At 39.4% G+C, this 20,048-nt stretch overlaps 1 protein-coding gene across 1 annotated transcript; it reads left to right on the forward strand.

The window, feature by feature from the left end:
• Positions 1-93: 93 nt before the first annotated feature.
• Positions 94-19,770, forward strand: LOC144584179 (uncharacterized). The gene is made up of 4 exons (XM_078379738.1): positions 94-1,519; positions 2,986-3,036; positions 5,433-5,576; positions 9,531-19,770. The coding sequence occupies exons 1-4, from the start codon at positions 1,394-1,396 to the stop codon at positions 9,636-9,638; spliced, it is 429 nt and encodes a 142-aa protein (XP_078235864.1). The 5' UTR covers positions 94-1,393; the 3' UTR covers positions 9,639-19,770.
• Positions 19,771-20,048: the final 278 nt, after the last annotated feature.

The following is a 20,048-nucleotide window of genomic DNA, read 5'->3' on the forward strand; positions in this document are numbered from 1 at the left end:
TAACATGAGGGATCAGGTGGTAGCTAGTCTGGAGTGTTAATGTCTTCCACCTTGTGGTCAACTCAGAAAAGATAGTGCACATCCCTGTGAAAAATTATTGAACTATTTCCCAGACTCCTAGAAAATTGGGATGCAATCGTTCCCCCTCCAAGTTCTCTTTACACAAAAAACATCAAATTTTGAAAGGCCACCTACATACCACTATAGTGTTAAACATCTTTGCATTTTTATTTTATACACACAGAGAAATCCTTCTGTCAATAAGCAAGGCAAACCTAATATTGTTTGGGAAAACCGAATATACAGCCCTGAATGTTGGAAGGATGATGGGATAAAAATTCACCAACGTAAGAAAGAACAGCATGGATGGGGCATATCAGTGTCCTTGTCGCAATGGGTGAACGGTGAAGCTCTGGCAGCTGTGGGAAGAAAGGTGAGGAAGCCCATTGGAAAATCCTCACTCATAGCACAGCTCGAGGGCTGAACCCACTTGGCTTAGGGCCGCCATGTAATGTCCCCCAGTTCCTTGACTCTCCCCCAACATCCTGGGCTTCTCCACAGCTGAAATCTCAATTCATAGGAGGCAATGTGTATGTGTGTGCAATAATGCTCCCAGTGCCAATGCTCTGGAGGAAGCAATGCAGCTGATTCCTGGACCACATGTCTCCCATCCCCTATTGACTTCCTCCTGGGCATCTGAATTTGGAAATGTAGATGTTCAATTTCTGGCTGCTAATTAACATGCATTGAGGCACCGTATTTTTCCATGTATAAGACTATACTTTTGTTTAAAATCTTTAGACTAAAACTTGAGGGTAGTCTTATATACAGAAGTAAGCTGAGGAGAGAAAAAACAAGTGGAGGGGAAAGCAGGGATCAAAGTGATCCTGTAGTGCTTTGATCCCTTTCCCCCTACACTTGCTAAGCCACACTTAGATTTCTTAATTTTGGGTTAGAAAAGTGGGGGGGGCGTCTTATACATGGGGGTGTCTTATACATGGAAAAATACGGTAATTAAGGACATGGTTCACTCTCATTGTGCTTGGTGTTTGGGAAAGGGGTCAGATTTCAGCACCTACGTAACTGTGAAATCACTAGAACTTAAAATTCTTTCATTTTTATCTCTGTTGTGCCCATATATGCATATATCTTCCTTCAAAATTAAAGCTGCCCTCATTTCAAAACCACACACAGATCATCATCAGATATGCAATGGGGAGATTCCATTATTCAAGACATTTTCCATCCACCATCCACCTCCATAAGATCTCCTTGACTTTGTGGGAGGTCTTAATCATTTCCTTCATCATCGTGTGTATATAAGAGTTGCGCATTGAATCATTGATCCAGTTCGGGCACCTGAAAAAGACTGAAGCAAGCTGTAGTCACCATAATGCTGTCCATGTGTTTGATTTTGCTTTGGTTTGGAATGTACACCACCAGTCCAATAGAAAGAAATAACATACTGAAGATCGCGATTAAGGAGACTCAGGCTTATAATGAAAATACAATGCAACTGGTAGGTTCTAAACAAACTTTGAAATTTGCTGTATTTCTCTAACTCCTTGACTTTTATATTCTAAATGTTTTACTTTCCAAATCTAATTACATTCAGTAGTCTTTTCATTACTTTTTAATTTTTTGTCATTTTTAGCTGAGAAGGAAACTCAAAATTTTCAAAAAGATTATGAAAAACAGGAAAAACTGGACTCCTGTAAATATTATGGCTGTTCAAGGGTAAAGAAAGTGAAATGACAGCTATTCTTGAGTTACAGGTGCAAATTAACTTGCAGAATCCCATTCTGTATTTTGCTCAGCCTTCAAAAACTTAAACCCTGTGAATTTGTAGCATTAGACTCTTGTAATGGGACAGTACATTTTGAACTGCAGCAAGAATAAATAAACTGGACAGGACATATGGAAGGAAAATTTCTGTCATTTACAACAAACACTTCTACCATATTCCTGAATGGGACCTATGCCTTTAGTCAGAAGTTCTGTGATAAGATGGAGACAAAATGTGGAAAAGTGTTAAAACATTGCTATTTCACTTGTACGTATTCCATAGGCATCTGATTGGCAGATATGGGAACAGCATTCTTAGACTAGACAGGTATCTCATCATATCCAGAAAATGTCATCTTATGTTTTGGGGCTCTTATGAATTAAAGCAGAAGAAGTAGAACATAAAATATACGTAGCTTAAAGCAGCAGTTCTCAACCAGTTATATGTATGCTTTGGGTTGCTCACAGCAGTGGTTTTCATAACATTTACTATGAATTCCCTCTCTTTTAATCCCCATGTACTTTTTCATGCAATTTTCATTTATTATCTTTGTGTTTCACAGCTACTGTAGCAGTAAAATGTACACTCAACAGTATAATTACAGCTTTTAACTACCATTGAAATCATTATTTTGTTGGTTTGGGGCTTATTTCTAAAAGACATCACTGCAATATTTCAAGTGCCTTGTAAGAGAAAAATATAAGAATACCAACAACCAAATGCCTGCAGACATCTAAGCATCGTGCTCAGCAAAACGTTGACTCTCTCTTTCTACCACAGTGCTATGCAGGGTGGTACGTAAGATACAAAACGCTGAGAATCACCATCCTAAAAGATTAAAATTCATCCAGTTGTAGTACTTCTTATGACTGCCTACGTGCTTATTCTTGCATTGCTACAAACAAATAGGCAGTAGATGATGCTTTCAAGTGGAAGTTGAATATTTAGGGAGGGAGTATATTATACCTACAAAAATGATTCTCTCCTTTTCTGGCTTTAGTAACAATGGAGCTTTGAGAAATAAACAGTGACACTTTGAGAATTTACAAATCTGAAATGTTCTCAAACCAGGAGACAATCTGTGTAGGGAAGAGATGTAAGCATGAGAGATTAAAAAACAGCAGGACATGTCTAACACTTGTTGATTAATTTTCTACTCAAGCTTCAGTTAATTATGTTTTGTCATTTCCTATTTGCAGATGAAAGCAGATACTGCAAAGCCACAAGTAGATCTCCCAGTTGACTTAACGGTAAGAATTGAGTATCACGCTAACCAGACTATGTAAAGAAGGGTTGTGTATGGGTCCACATTGTGGTTTGGAGTGTACCTTGTTGTGTTCCAGAGCAATCAGTGTCCCATGGAATTCGGACTGTGCGTTGAATCAAAGTCCACGTTCTCCGATCATAAATTTGCTTTGCTTTGGAATGGAATGTAGGTCTTCTGCTTTGATCTAGACCTCAAACAAATCAGTTCTAATGTACATAAATATACACTGATGCACATGAAATCTGAAGTTATTATAGACTTTAAAGAAGGGAGTAAACCTGTAAAATATTAGACAGCTAGCATCAGAGAGTTGCATACTTTTTGTTATTTAGTCGTTAAGTCGTGTCCGACTCTTCGTGACCCCATGGACCAGAGCACACAAGGCCCTCTTGTCTTACACTGCCTCCCGATACCTAGTTACATACTAGGTATCTCTATACTGTGCTAAAAAAGACAAAGGAAAAGCTGATGCAATTTGTGTCCAGCTAGATTTGCTAAGTGCTCTGGACACAAACTGATTTGAGAAGAGCCTCATGGCACAGTGGTTAAATTGCAATACTGGAGTCAAGGCTGTGGTCATGACCCAGGTTCAATACTAAGTAGGTGGCTCAAGGTTCGCTTAAGCTTCCATCCTTCCAAGACCAGCTCATTGGGGAGGGAATGCGTAGCTTATAAAATTAAATTGTAAACTGCCCAGAGAGCTTTAAGCGCTATGGGGTGGCACACAATCAGGACACTTTGCTTTGCTTTGAAAATTAAATTTAATGTAATTATTCAGAACAAGCCAATTTGGTTAGTAATGTGAGATTTGTCCAAATTTGGTACATATTCCTAATGTAAACCAATTTCAGACACAGTAGTGATATTTATGGGATGCCTGTGATACCTGCAGAGAAAGGATTTATAAGTTAATGGATGACAAGTGAGAGAGGAGAAATATCCTGACGTGGCATTAGGAGATCCTGAAATGTTCTAGAATATTAAACTACTTTTGAATATATAGGATGTTGTTTAAAAATGTAAGACCTGTTCCATTCAAATTCCAAAAGATTTAAAGAGAATTGCACAGTGCTTCATCTGGTTTGAATCTATAGCTGTGTTAAGAAGTTTTTTTTCTTTTGTCGTGTAAACGCTGAAATAAAGTATTCACTAGAGAACTTTTGAATTGAGTCAATTCACAGGGCTGAACCAAAAGAATTTGACTTTAAATAAAACAGAAATGCAACAGGGAGAATATAACTGATGAGTGAAGCAGACTGGCAGTATCAGAATTTAATTGTAGAATCTTGGAAGCTCCTATACTTGAGAGCACAACATCATTAAAGACTGTTTAATCTAATTGCTGGAACTTTATGTCTACAGGATGTTGAATTCTTGCTATTAAGATGCAAGAATCTTCTAATGAAATGTATGCTCTTTAAATATAATTAGGCATAATTTATATCAACAATGGTTTTTATATGAAGAATATATTTATAAGTGTATTTGTGTTTGTATGTTTGCACCACATGTGACAGATTATAAACTGCAGTTTTTGCTCTAGATATTGTTTAGATATCTTCTTCGCTTTCTTTTTAAAATTTGGAACACAATGACTTAATGTCATAGTATTGCCATCAAGACCACTTTCAGTTCTTGTGCTTTTAAAATCTTGTAAAGCAACTTCATGTAGTTATTAGCTACTCAGTACGAAGACTACTTCCCAAAGTTGGAAGGGGGGAGGTATTCATTAATGCCCTCCTCCTCATAGTTATTTCAAGACAACTTCAATTTGAGACTGCTAAACTACTGCATGCAGAAGCTAGCATTCAACTCCTAGAGAAACCTTCATAAGGCTGGGCATTACAGCCCTGGGAGTGGTACAGAAGAAATGTACAAGTTCTAAAGATCATGGCTAGATTACAATTCAAGTTCTTCTGATTTAAGCAGGTTTCAAAATGGAGGCTGCAGGGTCAGTTTTGAGCTAAAAAATTTCAGAGTTCATCTGTGAGGATGTAGATAAGGAATTTTTCTCTCCCCCCCTCCACTCCGAATCTTTTTAGACAGAGAACTGCTTGCTTTATAGCAAAATATATGAATCTTCTTTAGCTGGGAACAGAGGTACAAAGAAATAGGCCAAGAATGCACAAATTACCTGTTTTTACATTTTTGAAGTCCATGCAACAAAGCGTTACTGTAGTTTTGTGCAATTGTGAAACTTGGATAAAAATTGTTCTTCCCAGTGGGCAAATTTTCTTTAAGAAAAGCTTGGCATGGCAGAATTGAGAAGAAAAAAAAATGTTCCCCACTCTTTGGTGTGAAAACGAAACCAGCAGAGTTTTTATGTATTTACAAATGTGATTTAAGAGAAGTGACCTTGAAATAATTGTCTCTTTTCAGAAAGAATGTGCAAAAAATAATCTGAAGATATTTTGGAATTCATTAAAACATATAGATTTTGGGAACAATTCTGAATTATCTAATAATGGTACTAACCTTGTAGAAAGCCTCGGGGTAGTCATTGAGTCTTGGCCTGAACCAGAGGTGAGTTGATCTGTTTCAACAAGTTTTTGAAAACATGCTAAAACACATATATTAATAGACCGGCTCTGGTGAACAACTGTTAGTTTTGGTTTAACTAGAAGAAAAAGGTGGTATCATTGCTATTGTACTGCCACAATTCCACATCCATTGCCAATGATGCTATTTGTGGTTATGATGACACTCTGCGCTTTCACAGGTAGCATCATTAAAAGAACCATCTTGCCTCACTGACATAAAACAAACATTTGCACAATTGCAACTAACACAACAAATGGGCAAGATCTGACTGAATGACTCCATTCCATGTATCATCAGAAAGACCATGTGTGCAAATTAAGAACATTTAAGGGCAGATTCAGAATTGGGATATTCTGGCATATGACCTCCCAGCTCTCTTCAGCTGTTTATTTAGCTGACATTGTCAACAGAGATTAAGGAAAGGAGTAACTCCTCCTCCATTGCTTTACTCATGTGAGTAGCAACAAGTCTGAGGAAAGGTTGCTTCTCAGAGAGAGGCTCTATATGAGAACTATCAATTCATATTTTCCTGGATTTTGGGTCATGTTTAGAGTTTACACACAAGCAGAAACTTCTGCTCCCCTGGCTGCTTGCTTGAGCAAAACTACAAGGGAGGAGCAGAGCTAGTTGCCCATCTTTAGCTATTATGATGACGCCAGATAAGACAACAACAGATTATGTCTATGATTTAAACACAAAACATAACTTTCAGCCTATTATAACCTGGTTCCATATTATCCTGATGATTGTTGTGGGCTTTTCTGGCTGTTTGGCCGTCTTCTGGAGGTTTTTCTTCCCAATGTTCCACCGATCTCTCTGGCTAGATGCCGGCCATAGAGACTGGTGAAACATTAGGAAGAAAAACCTCCAAAACACGTCCGAACAGCCCAAAAGCCCCACAACAACCATGTTTTGTCTCACTTTTGATTTTTCAGTCCATAGTTTCCATAGGAAAGTTAAGTGCAAAAGAAGTATCATATTCTCTTTGTGAATCTTAAGAGCACACAAATCAAAAAGAACAGGACAGGTGGATCGATTACAACAGCCCAATACAACCCAGGGTTAGCATTTTTGCTGGTTGATGCAGCATTCTCCACGTTGCGCACCTGATTAAAATGTGTGTTTGATTAAAATGCACAGAAAACCATGTAAAAATGTGGAGAAGCACTCTAAAGGCTGAAAAAAGAAACAAACCAGAAATCCGTCTTGTCGTCCTCTGGTGAGAAGTGTCTCTTTTCGTATTTCCTTGCATTTACCAAGCAGTGATGCCCCAAGACAATATTTGCATTCTTAATTCAGCTTTTACTGCATTCAGCAACTGCTTATGTTTGGAGGCAAACAGTCCTATTTCCATAAAACAATTCTCAGAATGTTCAATAGGCTTAGAAGGGCATATTAACACGGAACCGTACAGAGAGGGATTCAGCTCACCCCATCAATGTATACGTTCATATCAGTCATGTGTCCAGAAGAGCATGCCAATAGCTGGATCTCTCCTGCCGCATTGCATACCTTTTTTTCCTTGTTTGGATTTCAGCTTATTTGTCAGCATATGATGTGCAATCAAAGAAATATTTACAAATTGCCATTTATGTGTGAAAAAGTGGAGGAAAGAGAAAACAACTGGACATGTAAATACAGTGTAATTCTTTCATATCTGGCCTTAGAAAATAAACCACGCTGGAGTTACATCAGTAAATTTCAGCTTGTAGTAATTAAAATTCACTGAAATATCTTTTGAGCATATTTTTCCTATGACAGAGAGTCAGTTACTGCATCTAAATGAGTTTCTGGATATGGAGCTCACATGTACTGAAGTCAACTGTTTCATTGTGATAAAAGGCAGAAATAAGCTAATTGACTACAAAGAAGTTTTTTTTTTAAAAAAACTATATTTTACTGTGACGTGCTGATCATATAAATGTTCATCTAATGAGTAGGGATGCTAGCTCACATTTTACTAAAAATAGGGTGCAAACCCTGACTTGATTGATCTTCATTCTCTAAATTAAAGACAAAACAAATAAAGCAAACTATCTAAATTAATAAAAATAATAATATTTAAAAATTTATCTTCATTATGAAAAGCCAAATCTATATTTAAAAATAGATTATATGTATTATATAGAACCGTAGAATAACTGAGTTGGAAGGGGCCTATGAGGTCATCGAGTCCAACCCCCGCTTAATGCTCACTACTTTTTCCATTATTTGGAACTGTTGGGTAGATTGGTGGCTTTGGCATGTGGCTGTGGAGCCAGAGGCTGGGAGTTCGATTCCCCCACTAGGCCTACTTGACAGGGACCTGACTCGATAATCCATAGCATTCCTTCCAGCTCTGCAGTTCTAAGATGATGATGATGATGATGATGATGATGATGATGATGATGATGATGATGATGATGATGATGATGATGATGATGATGATTATTATTATTATTATTATTATTATTATTATTATTATTATTACAGTGGGGTCTCTACTTAAGAACGTCTCTACTTAAGAACAATCCAACTTAAGAACAGCTCCATTTGCTAAATTTTGCTTCTACTTGAGAACTGAAATCCAAGATAAGAACAGGAAAAAAAACCTTTCCTGCTCTTTTTTTAACAGGTCATTTTAGGTTAAAAAAAAAAATTCTCCCCCTAGTGGTAGAGTACGTATTAACCAGCTTTGCATTAGTTCCTATGGGAACTAATGCTTCAATGTACGAACGCACCTCTACATAACAAAAAAGCAGCCAGAACGGATTAATTGGTTTTCAGTCCATTCCTATGGGAAATTTTGCTTCAACTTAAGAACGTTTCAACTTAAGAACACCATTCCAAAACGGATTAAGTTCTTAAGTAGAGGTTCCACTGTAGTTTCTATGGACGGAAAAGAGCAGATACGGATTAAATGGTTTTCAATGCATTCCTATGGGAAATGAAGATTCAACATAAGAATTTTTCAACTTGAGAACCACCTTCCAATACGGATTAAGTTCTTAAAGTAGAGACCCCACTGTATTATTATTATTATACACCGCTCATCAAATGCTATCTAGATATGATTTCTGAATCCAGGATAAATTGTTTGTTTTCTTTCTTTAGTGTTCTCAGTCATTGCCACGGCTTTGCACTCTTGGATTATTATTATTATTATTATTATTATTATTATTATTATTATTATTATTATTATTATTATTATTATTATTATTATTATTATTATTATTGGTGGTGGTGGTGGTGGTGGTGGTGGTGGTGGTGGTGATGGTGATGGTGATAGTATTTTATTTTATTTATATCTATGTGCTTTTTTAAAACACTTCTTTTCTTATTTCTGTAAAAGAAAATGAGTACCTGTCATTTTGCTGCAGAGACTACTAAAGAACTAGAATTGGATGGGTTATTTGAGTCTTTGTGATCAACCAGCATTTTCTTATGTACTTTCTATATCTGTGTGCCCTTCACACAGATTCTGCAGAAAGTTGCCAGTAACCTAAGGGCAATCATGTCAACAATTCTCTGCTCTAGTCGGCCATCTTTTATACAATAGATCACGTTTCCTTGGGCAGCAGACTGGGCATGCCAGAGCAGGGGGAAACACTCACATGATCACCCTTCTGTATAATACGACAGAAAACTGTCCAGCATATTTTTTTTTTGGGGGGGAGATGTATGGAAACCACATGAGAGAGAGAGAGAGAGAGAGAGAGACTAGTCTCTCTCTCTTCTCAAGAGTTGAAGCAACATATGAAACAATGAATCTTATGCAGAATCACACCAATAGTGAGATTTCATCACATCCCTTTTCCAAGACTTTGGGGCAGGATGCTCTCCCCATCTCCTCCCTGGAGGAGGGTCTCTTCCCAGGTGCATCTGTTAGGTGAGCATAAAATTTTTTAAAAATGATTTCAACTTTCAACACATTCTTCTTTTGTGTTTTTCTAAAAGGGTCAAGGCTGTACAACGTCAAAGGGGACTTCAAAAGAGCTACTGGAAGATCTCGCCCACTTTCTCAGAGAACTCAGCCACTACCTCAACATAGGAGCAAAGCCATAAACGTAGATGCTCAAGAGAAACACAAGAAAACAAAACAAGAGGTCACATAACATCTTTCACTGGGTCAAGTTTGGTCCATTTTCATTTATACATGTTACTCAAGGGCACTCTATTCTTCTTTTATTTATTTATTTATTTATTTCTATTTATTTATGTTTTTCCTTATCTATTTTAATGCCTACTATTTATAACAGAGTTATTATGGTTGTTGTTTTAAGTTTACTCAGGTGAAAAATGTATGCATGCTTATTCAGAAATAAGCTTCAGTAAGCAGCTGGTTACTCTACATGCATCCTCTGAAGATGGATCAGTGGGGCTCTTCTTGTGTTCTTAAATCATGAAGAAAGAAAGCTAATATCAATTGTTGTCATCTCCAACTCTACCTATGGACCGAGTTTTTGGTTCTTACTTCCCAAATTGTTCCAGGTGCCTCTTCAAGTAGAATTGACACCCAGAAAGCATTATGCCCATGGAATAGAGATGGGTGGCTTCTGGTTCTTCAGATGCTAACACTATTTATTCCCATTGGTTATACATCTGATGGCAGTTTTAATCCAAGGTCTGGAAGACCACAAATTGGACACTCATCCTATAAATGATCCATATGAGCCCCATTAAATTTGGTGCAAATGAGGGGGGAAATAGCATATCATGAGCCCCATTAAATTTGTTGCCAATGGGGGGGGGGAAATAGCATATCACATTGCATTTCTTCATGGATACAATAATGCTTGTGAGTGCCTGACAAGATTCTGGTAATCCTATTCTTTTGAGCCATGTCATTTGGAGTTCGAATTTTCAAGCTCATGGCCCCTGGCTTAGCATTTCTTACAACTTTGAAATTTCTGTGGGATGAAGTTGAATAGAACTTTTTTTTAAATGTAACTGTCAGTTGTGTTCAATGTGCTCAGTCAATGTTTTGGACAACATGCAGTGTTCAGGTGGGTGCAGCCTCATATTGAGGGTTAAACATGACAGCTTTTCACAATTTCATTCAGAATGCAAAAAAAAGACACACAGTGTTATTAATATTATGGATTTTATTTATATAATTTTTGTTATTTATGTTATATTCAAACAGTTATTTATATTGGGGGACTTCAATATCAAATACAAATGATTAAATAATGAAATGCTTCGAGACTGCTAATGACATGCTTGTGTATTTGAATAAATAATTTTTGGTAATTGTGACATTTTGACCTTATTGGGATACATGTTATTACAGTGGTGCCTCCACTTATGACCATAATCCGTTCCAGAAGATGGACGTAACTCGAAATGGTCATAAGTCAAAGCACCATTTCCCACAGGAATGCACTGAAATGCAATTAATCTGTTCCGGCCGAAGGAAAAAAATTACACACACACACAAAATCACTGCAAGACTCATTGGAAATGAGATTAATCCCTTCTGGCTGAATGGGGGGGGGAGAAAAGCAATCAAGCATGCAAGACCCAATGGAAATGCACAGAAAACAAAGTGAGCAGATTGGAAATGCAAAGAAAACAGAGGAAAAAGCAAGGGAAGCATGCAGGACCCATCGGAAATGGGGAAAAAAACCCAAAGCAAGCAAATCCTCCAAGACCCATTGGAAATGGGGATACCCAAAAAAATAGCAATGAACCCCTCCAAGACCCATCAGAAATGGGGAAAAAACATTCCCAAAAGCAACAAAAATCCCCAAGAATCATCAGAAATGGGGGGAAAACAAATCAACAACCCCCCCAAGACCCATCACAGCACAGAAACATAACCCCCAGCTCAAAAATCACCTTACCTTACAAGGCAGCCTGAAACACACACACACACAGAGAGAGAGAGAGAGAGAGAGAGAGAAGCAGAAGGAGGCAGTCCCACGCCTCCGATGATGACACACACTCTCTAATTGCTGGGGTGAAAGAGCTACAAAGAAGCAGCCTTGTTGCCACCTACAGTTAGCAATTTGAATTTCCTGCCTTCCCCACCACCACCTTTTTCTGTTTGTAAGTGGAAGTTCCAGTCGCAAGTAGAAGCAAAATATTATGGCTGGAGCTGGCCGTAACTCTAAATGGTCATAAATAGGGACATTCGTAAGTTGAGGCACCACTGTATTATAATCATGCATTCTATTATATTAGGGATACTTATTAGCATAGTGCTAATAGCTTATCTGGGACATGGTGGTGCTGCGGGTTAAACTGCAGACACCTCTGTGCTGCAAGGTCAGAAGACCAGCCGTTGTAAGATCGAATCCACGCGACGGAATGAGCTCCTGTCGCTTGCCCCAGCTCCTGCCAAACTAGAAGTTCGAAAGCCTGTAAAAATGCGAGTAGATAAATAGGTAACACCTCGATGGGAAGGTAAGGGCATTCTTTATCTAGTTGCGCTGGCCACGTGACCACGGAAACTGTCTTCGGACAAACGCTGACTCTACAGCTTGGAAACGGGGATGAGCACCACCCCCTAGAGTCAGCCACGACTGGACTAAATTTCAAGGGGAACTTTTACCTTTACTAATCACTTATCTTGAATTGAACTGGACTGATTAAGCTGGATTTGTGAGATCCCTAAACAGGAGACAACACAAATAAAGCAAAGTGTGCTGCTTATATACCATCCCATAGCACTTGAAACACTCTCTGAGCCGTTTACAGTTTAAGGGGGTTTGCTAGATTTGTTATCACAAAAGGAGAAAGGTTAAAAACATTTTGAGGGAATGGATGTTTCATGTCCAGATTTTTCTGCTTTTGCAGCTCCATGCTCCTCCGATTTTGTCCACCCTCTTGTTTTGCATTTTCTGTGCCAATTGAGAAGGAAACAAAGAAGTCCACAGGTTTTCATTGGTCATAACTAGAGATGGGAATGAACCATTGGTTGGGTGGTTCGTCCTCTCGTGTTTGCCCACTCAAAGACAATGCCCCTGCCTCTTGAGTGAGCACCCACTGGAAGAGGTAGGGCTGGCAAGTGTCAAACACCTGTCTGGCCAAGAGACAGCCAAAATGAACCACCTAAAAGGAGATTTTTACTCATTTCTATCCATAAATCCTTAATCCTCTCCTGTATCTCTATTTTGTTTGTTTGTTTAAACAGCATTAAATGCTAAGAACATTTTAAAAGAAGTAAACAAACAGAATTTCACAACCAACAGATAAAACAGTTCCAAAAAGACACCATCACTGGGGTGATCTCATCAGGCCGTTTCTCCTAGGCAGGGCAGTGGGGTTTTGAACACCCAAACCCTTGCTCCATAGCCAGGCACTCCAACCAACTGAACTACGCCACTTCATTGGTTGTGCTTAGATATGTGCAAATGTCTCGGCCTTTCCTTGTGTTGCCTTCTGAGAATGCCGGCTGCATTTCATATCTCTGTGTAATATTCAGTTCTGAATCGTTGCTTTCTCCCATGTGTGCTGAAACCTATACAGTGGTGGGTTTTTTGCACCTTTCCTCGTGCAAGTATTTGCTTACCCATTTTCCCACTTGTGTGGATGTATTTGTGTATTTTAATTAATTTATACATGATCTCCACAAACTGAAGCATGTTTATGTACATATATTTATTAAACTATATGCTGCTCATACCTCCAGGGTTGCACATGTGAACAGTTCTTAGGACAAAGTGCATGTCTTTTTGCACCCAATATCAAATGGTATCAAATTTCTGCTTCCATTGAGATGGTTAAATCCAACAAAATTATTTTCCATCCTTAATGATCCCCCTCTGAAAACAGAGTAAGAAATTGTTCTTGTCTCCCACCTCCACCAGACTCAGCTACATAAAAATGGGAAACTCTTATTTGAGAGTCAGGGGCTATAAACATCATTAAATGTTCCTCCTGCTGCACTGGAGTGGGATTTTTTTTCCTGCACTTCCTGATTAGTATTTTCACTGATTAGGTTGTAGATAATCCTCTGATTAAAGTGCTCTTGGCTATTTCAGAGTGTCACATCAATATACATGAATGCATTAAGTGAGGGGGGGAAGTAAATAGACAACAACAATCAGACTTGTTAAATGTTCCATTTTTAGAGCAGGATTGTGTAAAGTATTACGTTGACCTCAAAAGCGTCTGAGTTTTTACAGCTTCACATACTGCCAGTGGCTTGAGGGATGGGGAGGGACCTTTCTGGGCTGGGGTGACTGTCAGTCTTTCCAGCACTAACCAATCATTCCCTCCTGCCTCTGGATTCAGAAGGAGCTCTGCCTCTCTGCTAAGTGTCCCTTTCCCTCTCTTTAGACTGTTGGGAACAGCCAGTTCGTTTGCTTTGCTTTTGATCTGTTCACAACTGCAAGTAAAGAAAATAGCATGAGGAGAGAAATTCTAAAACGATATTTCACATATTTTGGAAGATTTTTCCATTTGAACTTACCATACATTTTATAGAGCAAATTCAAAAAACGGAAACATAAATAAAGTCAAATGTCAAATTTGACATTAGAATAAAAGTATAAACAGTCAGAATCACAATTTTAAAATCTGTTTTTGGTCCTTTCAGTGTAATATTTCACAGTTAGCTAACAAATTGAGCAGCTTTAATCTGATTCTTTGGCTGCAGTCCTGTATGTACTTATTTACAGTGGTGCCTCGCTAGACGATGATAATCCGTTCCACTGAAATCACTGTTTAGCGAAATCATCATCTAGTGAAAAGCATTTCCCCAGTGGAATGCATTGAAACCTGTTTAATGTGTTCCAGTGGGGAAGAATCGTCGTCTAGCGAAGATCGGCCATAGGAAAGCTGCTTTGTGAACCACCAATCAGCTATTTAAATTGCTGTCTTGCAAAGCTTAAGTCCTGAAAACACCCGTTTTGTGAGTGCGGAGGGAGCTGTCAAAATCGTCGTCTAGCGAAAATCGGTTTGCGAAGCAGGGACCAAACATAGTTCAGCGAAATTCCCCCATAGGAATCACTGTTTTGCGAATCACTATAGCGATCACAAAAAGTCAATGTCTAGTGAAAAAACTGTCATGCGGGGTAACTGTCTTGCAAGGCACCACTGTACATACATTGTGGGAGTTGTAGTCAGGGGCATGCTTAGAGAAAGGGGACTTGCAGCCAGCAATTGTCAAACAGATGCTTCCAGGAAATCCAGGAGCAGAGCATAAAGGGAAACGACTCCCCACTCCTGGAGAAACCACTTTTCATCTTTCCAGTGGGTATTATTTCATCCACATCCAGCCTCTTATGTCTGAAGAAGTGAAGTTGTCAAAAAAAAAAAAAAAAGATAGCCTTTAAGGTGCCACAGCATTTTTGTCTTCTTTATTTTTATAGTTTTGTTTCTGCCTGATATGCTAGCACAGACCAACACTGCTGCTTCTTCCAAATTCAGCCGACAGACGGTGAAAACAAGATCATTCTTCAATTTTTTGACGGAGCTCCAATTGTGCGTTGATATATGGAAGAGACATTGAGAAAGGGTTTCCTACGTGTGAGCTATTGATACTAATCTGCCTTTTGACCTCCTTCCACTGCTGCTTTTCCCGCCAGGCAGGCAGTCCCAAAAAGACCAACCTTCTGTCAGCGTAAAGGCTGCGCCTTGAGAGGCCAATGAGAAATTGCAGTTGAATGGAATCAATACCTTTGCTCTTCCATTTTCTCCCTTAGCCAGAACTCTGACTATACAGTGGTGCCTCGCTTAACAATTGCCCTGCATTACGACAAATTGGCTTTTTGCGATCGCAATTGCGATTGCAAAACGATGGTCTAAATGGGGGAATTTTGCTTAGCGATGATCGGTTCCCTGCTTCAGGAACTGATTTTTGCTTTACGACAATCAAAAACAGCTGGTCGTTGGGTATTCAAAATGGCCACCGGTTGCTTAAAATGGCTCCCCACTGTGCTTAGGGACGGATTCCTCGCTATACATTCAGCAAAAATGGCCACTGTATGGAGGATCTTCGCTGAACTGTGAGTTTTTACCCTATTGGAATGCATTGAACAGGTTTCAATGCATTTCAATGGGGTTTTAATTTTGCTTTACGATGTTTTCGCTTAACGGCGATTTTTCAGGAACGGATTATCGTAATTAAGCGAGGCACCACTGTACAATATTTGAGATCACTTCAATGGGAATAGATGCTTCTCTTTGAACATGGCTGTGGAAGCTGGAGAAAAAGGAGTCTCTTCTCTTGCTGTTCATTTGATATGACAAGAATGGAGAAAATGCTCACTGGTGGTTCTGGCCACATAGTCCTTGGGCACTTCCTTCTTTTCCTCAGTTTGATGCTTAGAGTCACTGCCAATTGTTATCTCCTGAAACATTTCATTTTTCTTTTTGTGATCCACATCTTTCTTTTTGGCAAGGATTTATTTTTATCTCGCCTTTCTCCTCTGTTGCCGTGCATGTCTGTTGAGATGAAACAAAGGTGACATCAAGCCCTCACAGGGCTGGCTTTCCTCTGATATGTGACAGAGGATGGTTCTTCTGATAAAACTAAAAGGGGAAAAAAAAACACTTTTTGCCAAGTGTGTAGTTCTTAGCTGGGTGACACATCTCACTCAGTATGGGTGAGAGACATTTAAATATATCAACCCTCCTTCTACCTTTTAAAATGTTCCTGTTCCTCAAAACTAAAAAAGAAAAAAGAAAAAAAAGAAAACCATGAGAATCATTACCTTCGGCCAGAATATTGTATATCAGCGTGTTTATGTTCTGTGCCACCAAGTTGCTTACAAATTATGGTGATCTCGGTACGGTTTTCAATCTGAGATATTTAAGGACTGGTTTTACCGGGGCCACACCCCAGTTAGAGGGGGATATGGGGGGAAAAGAGGGGGAAGGAGAACACAAAATGTACAGTCATCCAATCTGTTCATGTTGCGATATCAAGTCGACTTTTCACCTTTCTGCAATTTGATTGCCCTCCAGGTTTCAACTTAGGGTTACATTTTAATTTAATTCTACGTAATTCAAGCACTATCTGGCGACTCAACCCATTTATTTAATAAATCCCATCGTTCAGTTGCCTTTTGTATTGGACAGTATTTCAAGACTTCTGATAGAATATCCATTTCTGCTGCTTCCCATATCTTCTCAATGAGTTCCTCCTGTTTCGGTATCTCCGATTTCTTCCAGTTCTTAACACCCCAATTAGTTTCCACGTATCTAGTCCAATGTTTAATTTAAAACAGAGACTAGTCTATGAAAGAGCTGTCAATGGAAAGTGTCAGGAAACTTCAACGGGTCCAAAATGCAGCAGCCAGGTTGCTGACTGGAGACTGGTTACAGGGACCACATAACTCTCCAAGTTACAGTAGATCCACTGGCTGCTGATCCGTTACCGGGCATAATTTAAAGTGCTGGTTTTAACTTATCAAGTCCTAAATGGCCTGGGTCCAAGCTATCTCAAAGACCATGTCTCCCATTATGAACTGGCTTGAGTGTTAAGATCATCAGGAGAGGCCTTTCTCTCACTCCCACCACCTTCACAGGTGCATCTGATGGGGACACAGGAGAGAGACTTCTTTGTTCCTGACCCCAGACTTTGGAACTCCCTCCCACAGGAGACCAGACTGGCCCCATCTTTGCTGTCCTTCCACAAACAGGCAAAGACCTTTCTCTTCAGGCAAGCTTTCCCTCAGTAAACCAGCTACCTGTGTGTGATGTTTAGACACAACCTCTCCTCACCTGAGTGGAAGTTTCCCTGAACAGTTCTCTGTGGAAGACTTAGGAAACTTACCATGCCTCAGAGCTTTAAACAGAAGTATTTTGCATCTTTTGTGTAACTGTATCAAAGTTATACCTGCCATCCAGAACAAACATCAGAAGATGGAATGTGGAGAAGGAGGATTATTACCATTTGTTATCATTAGTTACTTTGCTATCCTACTTTAGATACCATGTAGGACCCAAGACAGCTCGCAAAATGAAGGATAAAACACTGGCAGTGCTAATAAATGTGATAAATTGGCTAGAATCCTGTTGGTTAGATACACCTGCATAATAAAAATGGTAAACTGCTGTTAGCCAATGAGACGCTGCTTCTACGCCTCATCACAAACCAACTCATACTACAGGCAAGCGTCAACTTGATACCAGTGACAGCTCACCACCATAATTTAAGCCAGTCCACTTAAACCTGCAATAGGATCCTGGCTACAGTCAACTAAATCGACGTTTTAAAAATAAACACCAATTTAAAACAATGTAAAAAGCACTTAAAAGTACAATAAAAAAGGGGGGGTGAACATTCACCACTAAAAGAGTCTTTCCCCAGTAAAGAGTCATAAAGAGTCAACAAAAAGATGATAGCCTGCTAGCAGAAGAACAGGGAGTGGAGCAGTCAGGCCTGCCTTAGAAGACAGTTCCACACTCTGGGAGCATAGAAGTAGAGATGGATATGAACTGCCAGTTGGCCAGCTTGTACTGGTTCGTTTCTTGGCTGAACAGGTGTTTGCCGGTTCCCATCCCTGCCTCCTCTGGTGAGGACCAGAGGGTTTCCCTGCCCCACCTCCTCTGTGCACTGCCTCTGAAGAGCTGCCTGCCAGAGGAGGCAGAGCTAGGAACCATGGAACACCTTTTTGGCCGAGAAACCAAACAGCGGTTTGTGCTCATCTCTACATATCAGCTATTTAACTGTTTGATGAAAGGTTCTTCCACACTCCATCTCAAGAGCAGCCCAGGACCACACGAAGATATGGCTCATCTGTACTTAGTCATACTAATGGCTTGTTTTAGGTCTCTAGGCAAAGCGCTTCTGTGTTTGAACTCGTACGTCTCCTGCATGGGGAATAGCTCTGTGCTCTATGATAAGGTTTCTGTTCTGGAAATATACAAAAAGCTTCCAGATCTCTGGCCAAGAGGCACTTGAGAAATGCAAAGCAGCAACATTAAGCAGTGCTTCTCTTGTATTCCTGGCATGAAACTGACAAGAGAAATTGGTAACATTGGGGATGTAAAAAATGTGAAACGGCTGAAAGGCATGAGTCGCACTGCAGTGCCGTCTTGCTTTGTGTTTGATAAACCTCTGTGTTCAAAAGCAAAAGGGCATTATTTGCAGCCATTCAAGTTGTGCTGCGTAAACATATCTTTGACATTAAAACAATCTTTCCTTTTTCTCCCCTCTCTGTCTGCAAACTAGTGGAGGGAAGAATCAAAGCCTGAGGGACATTTGAAATCAAACCAAGCTTTGTTGAACAACAAAGATAACTAAACCTTGGCGAACTCAATGGCAGTGATGGAAAACCAGAACTTGCTTTTAAATACCGTGTTTCACAGAAAATAAGACAGGGTCTTATATTAATTTTTTGCTCCAAAAATGTATTAGGCTTATTTTCAGGGGATGTTTTATTTTACAGTCATGTCATCCTCTGATGGCTGCACAATGCTGCACAATGCTGGAGGGTGGGGTTTCACTTAACCGGGGCTTATTTTTGGGATAGAGCTTATATTACGAGCATCCTGAAAAATCATACTAGGGCTTATTTTCAGGAAAACAGGGTAAGTTACATTGCCAAGGACTGGGTGGAGGGGTATGATTCAAGAAAACAAAGTGTACTACTTATATGCTGCTCCAAAGTACTTAAAGCATTCCTTGGGGGTTTACAATATTTAATTATGGAACCTACACATTGCTGCTCCCCTCCCCAGTGACCTCAGAAGAATGGAAGGTTGAGTCAACCTTGAACTGGCTACTTGTGCCCATTGGGATTGAACTCAGGTCGTGAGCTCCTTCAATAAAGGAATTGGGTATGTCAGAAATTGGAAAAAATGCATTCAAAATTATCTAACTTCTTCTAATCCCTTATATGTATTTTCAGAACCATTACTTTAAACACGAGCCCCATCAATATTCTTATTGTACATCAACTGAAGCTTCTTATCTCTTAACTTTTTTACTAGCCTTTTTTTTTTGGTCATTTTAAATTAGGGGCATGAACATGCTATCTTATCTGATTGTATCTGATATTTGCTGCACCGATCAGGACTGACTCCTCCTTTGCAGGTTGCAGGGTGGACTGAACTGATTTCTTCTCAGGGTTGTGCATGGATTTGTGTGTTTCTGGATCAAAGGGGGAACGTGGAAACAAGACTATGGCTAGGATACAGATGCTGTATTTCCCCATTAGTTTTGGGAACATGATGAATCTTCATTGTGAAGGCAAAGCTCCAGCTTCCACCAGCTTCATTCCCTCTGTCCATTACCCATTCCCCTTCCTAGATACATGTACATTACTCCTTCCTGAGTCCTGTCTTTTCATGAATCCACCCTGCATCAGCCAGCAGCTGGTATTAAAAATATCACTAGTCCTTACACCACTTTTACTTATCCAATCAGTGCTTGCACAATTAAGAATTAAGAAAAAAAAAAACCTGCAAGTCTCTTCTCTTGTGTGGTGACTATTATTGAATTACAAAATTCCATATCATTAACAGCTCTGCTCAGATCTTGGAAACCAAAAAAATATCATATTATTCTCTCTTCCT

The sequence above is a fragment of the Pogona vitticeps genome, chromosome 8 (assembly GCF_051106095.1).
Source record: "Pogona vitticeps strain Pit_001003342236 chromosome 8, PviZW2.1, whole genome shotgun sequence".
Classification (NCBI taxonomy): Eukaryota; Metazoa; Chordata; class Lepidosauria; order Squamata; family Agamidae; genus Pogona; species Pogona vitticeps.

Coding starts and splice junctions, on each gene's coding strand:
- LOC144584179 (XM_078379738.1), top strand. CDS start 1,394: ATGCTGTCCATGTGTTTGATTTTGCTTTGGTTTGGAATGTACACCACC. Junction 1,520..2,985: donor ATGAAAATACAATGCAACTG/GTAGGTTCTAAA, acceptor TCCTATTTGCAG/ATGAAAGCAGATACTGCAAA. Junction 3,037..5,432: donor ATCTCCCAGTTGACTTAACG/GTAAGAATTGAG, acceptor GTCTCTTTTCAG/AAAGAATGTGCAAAAAATAA.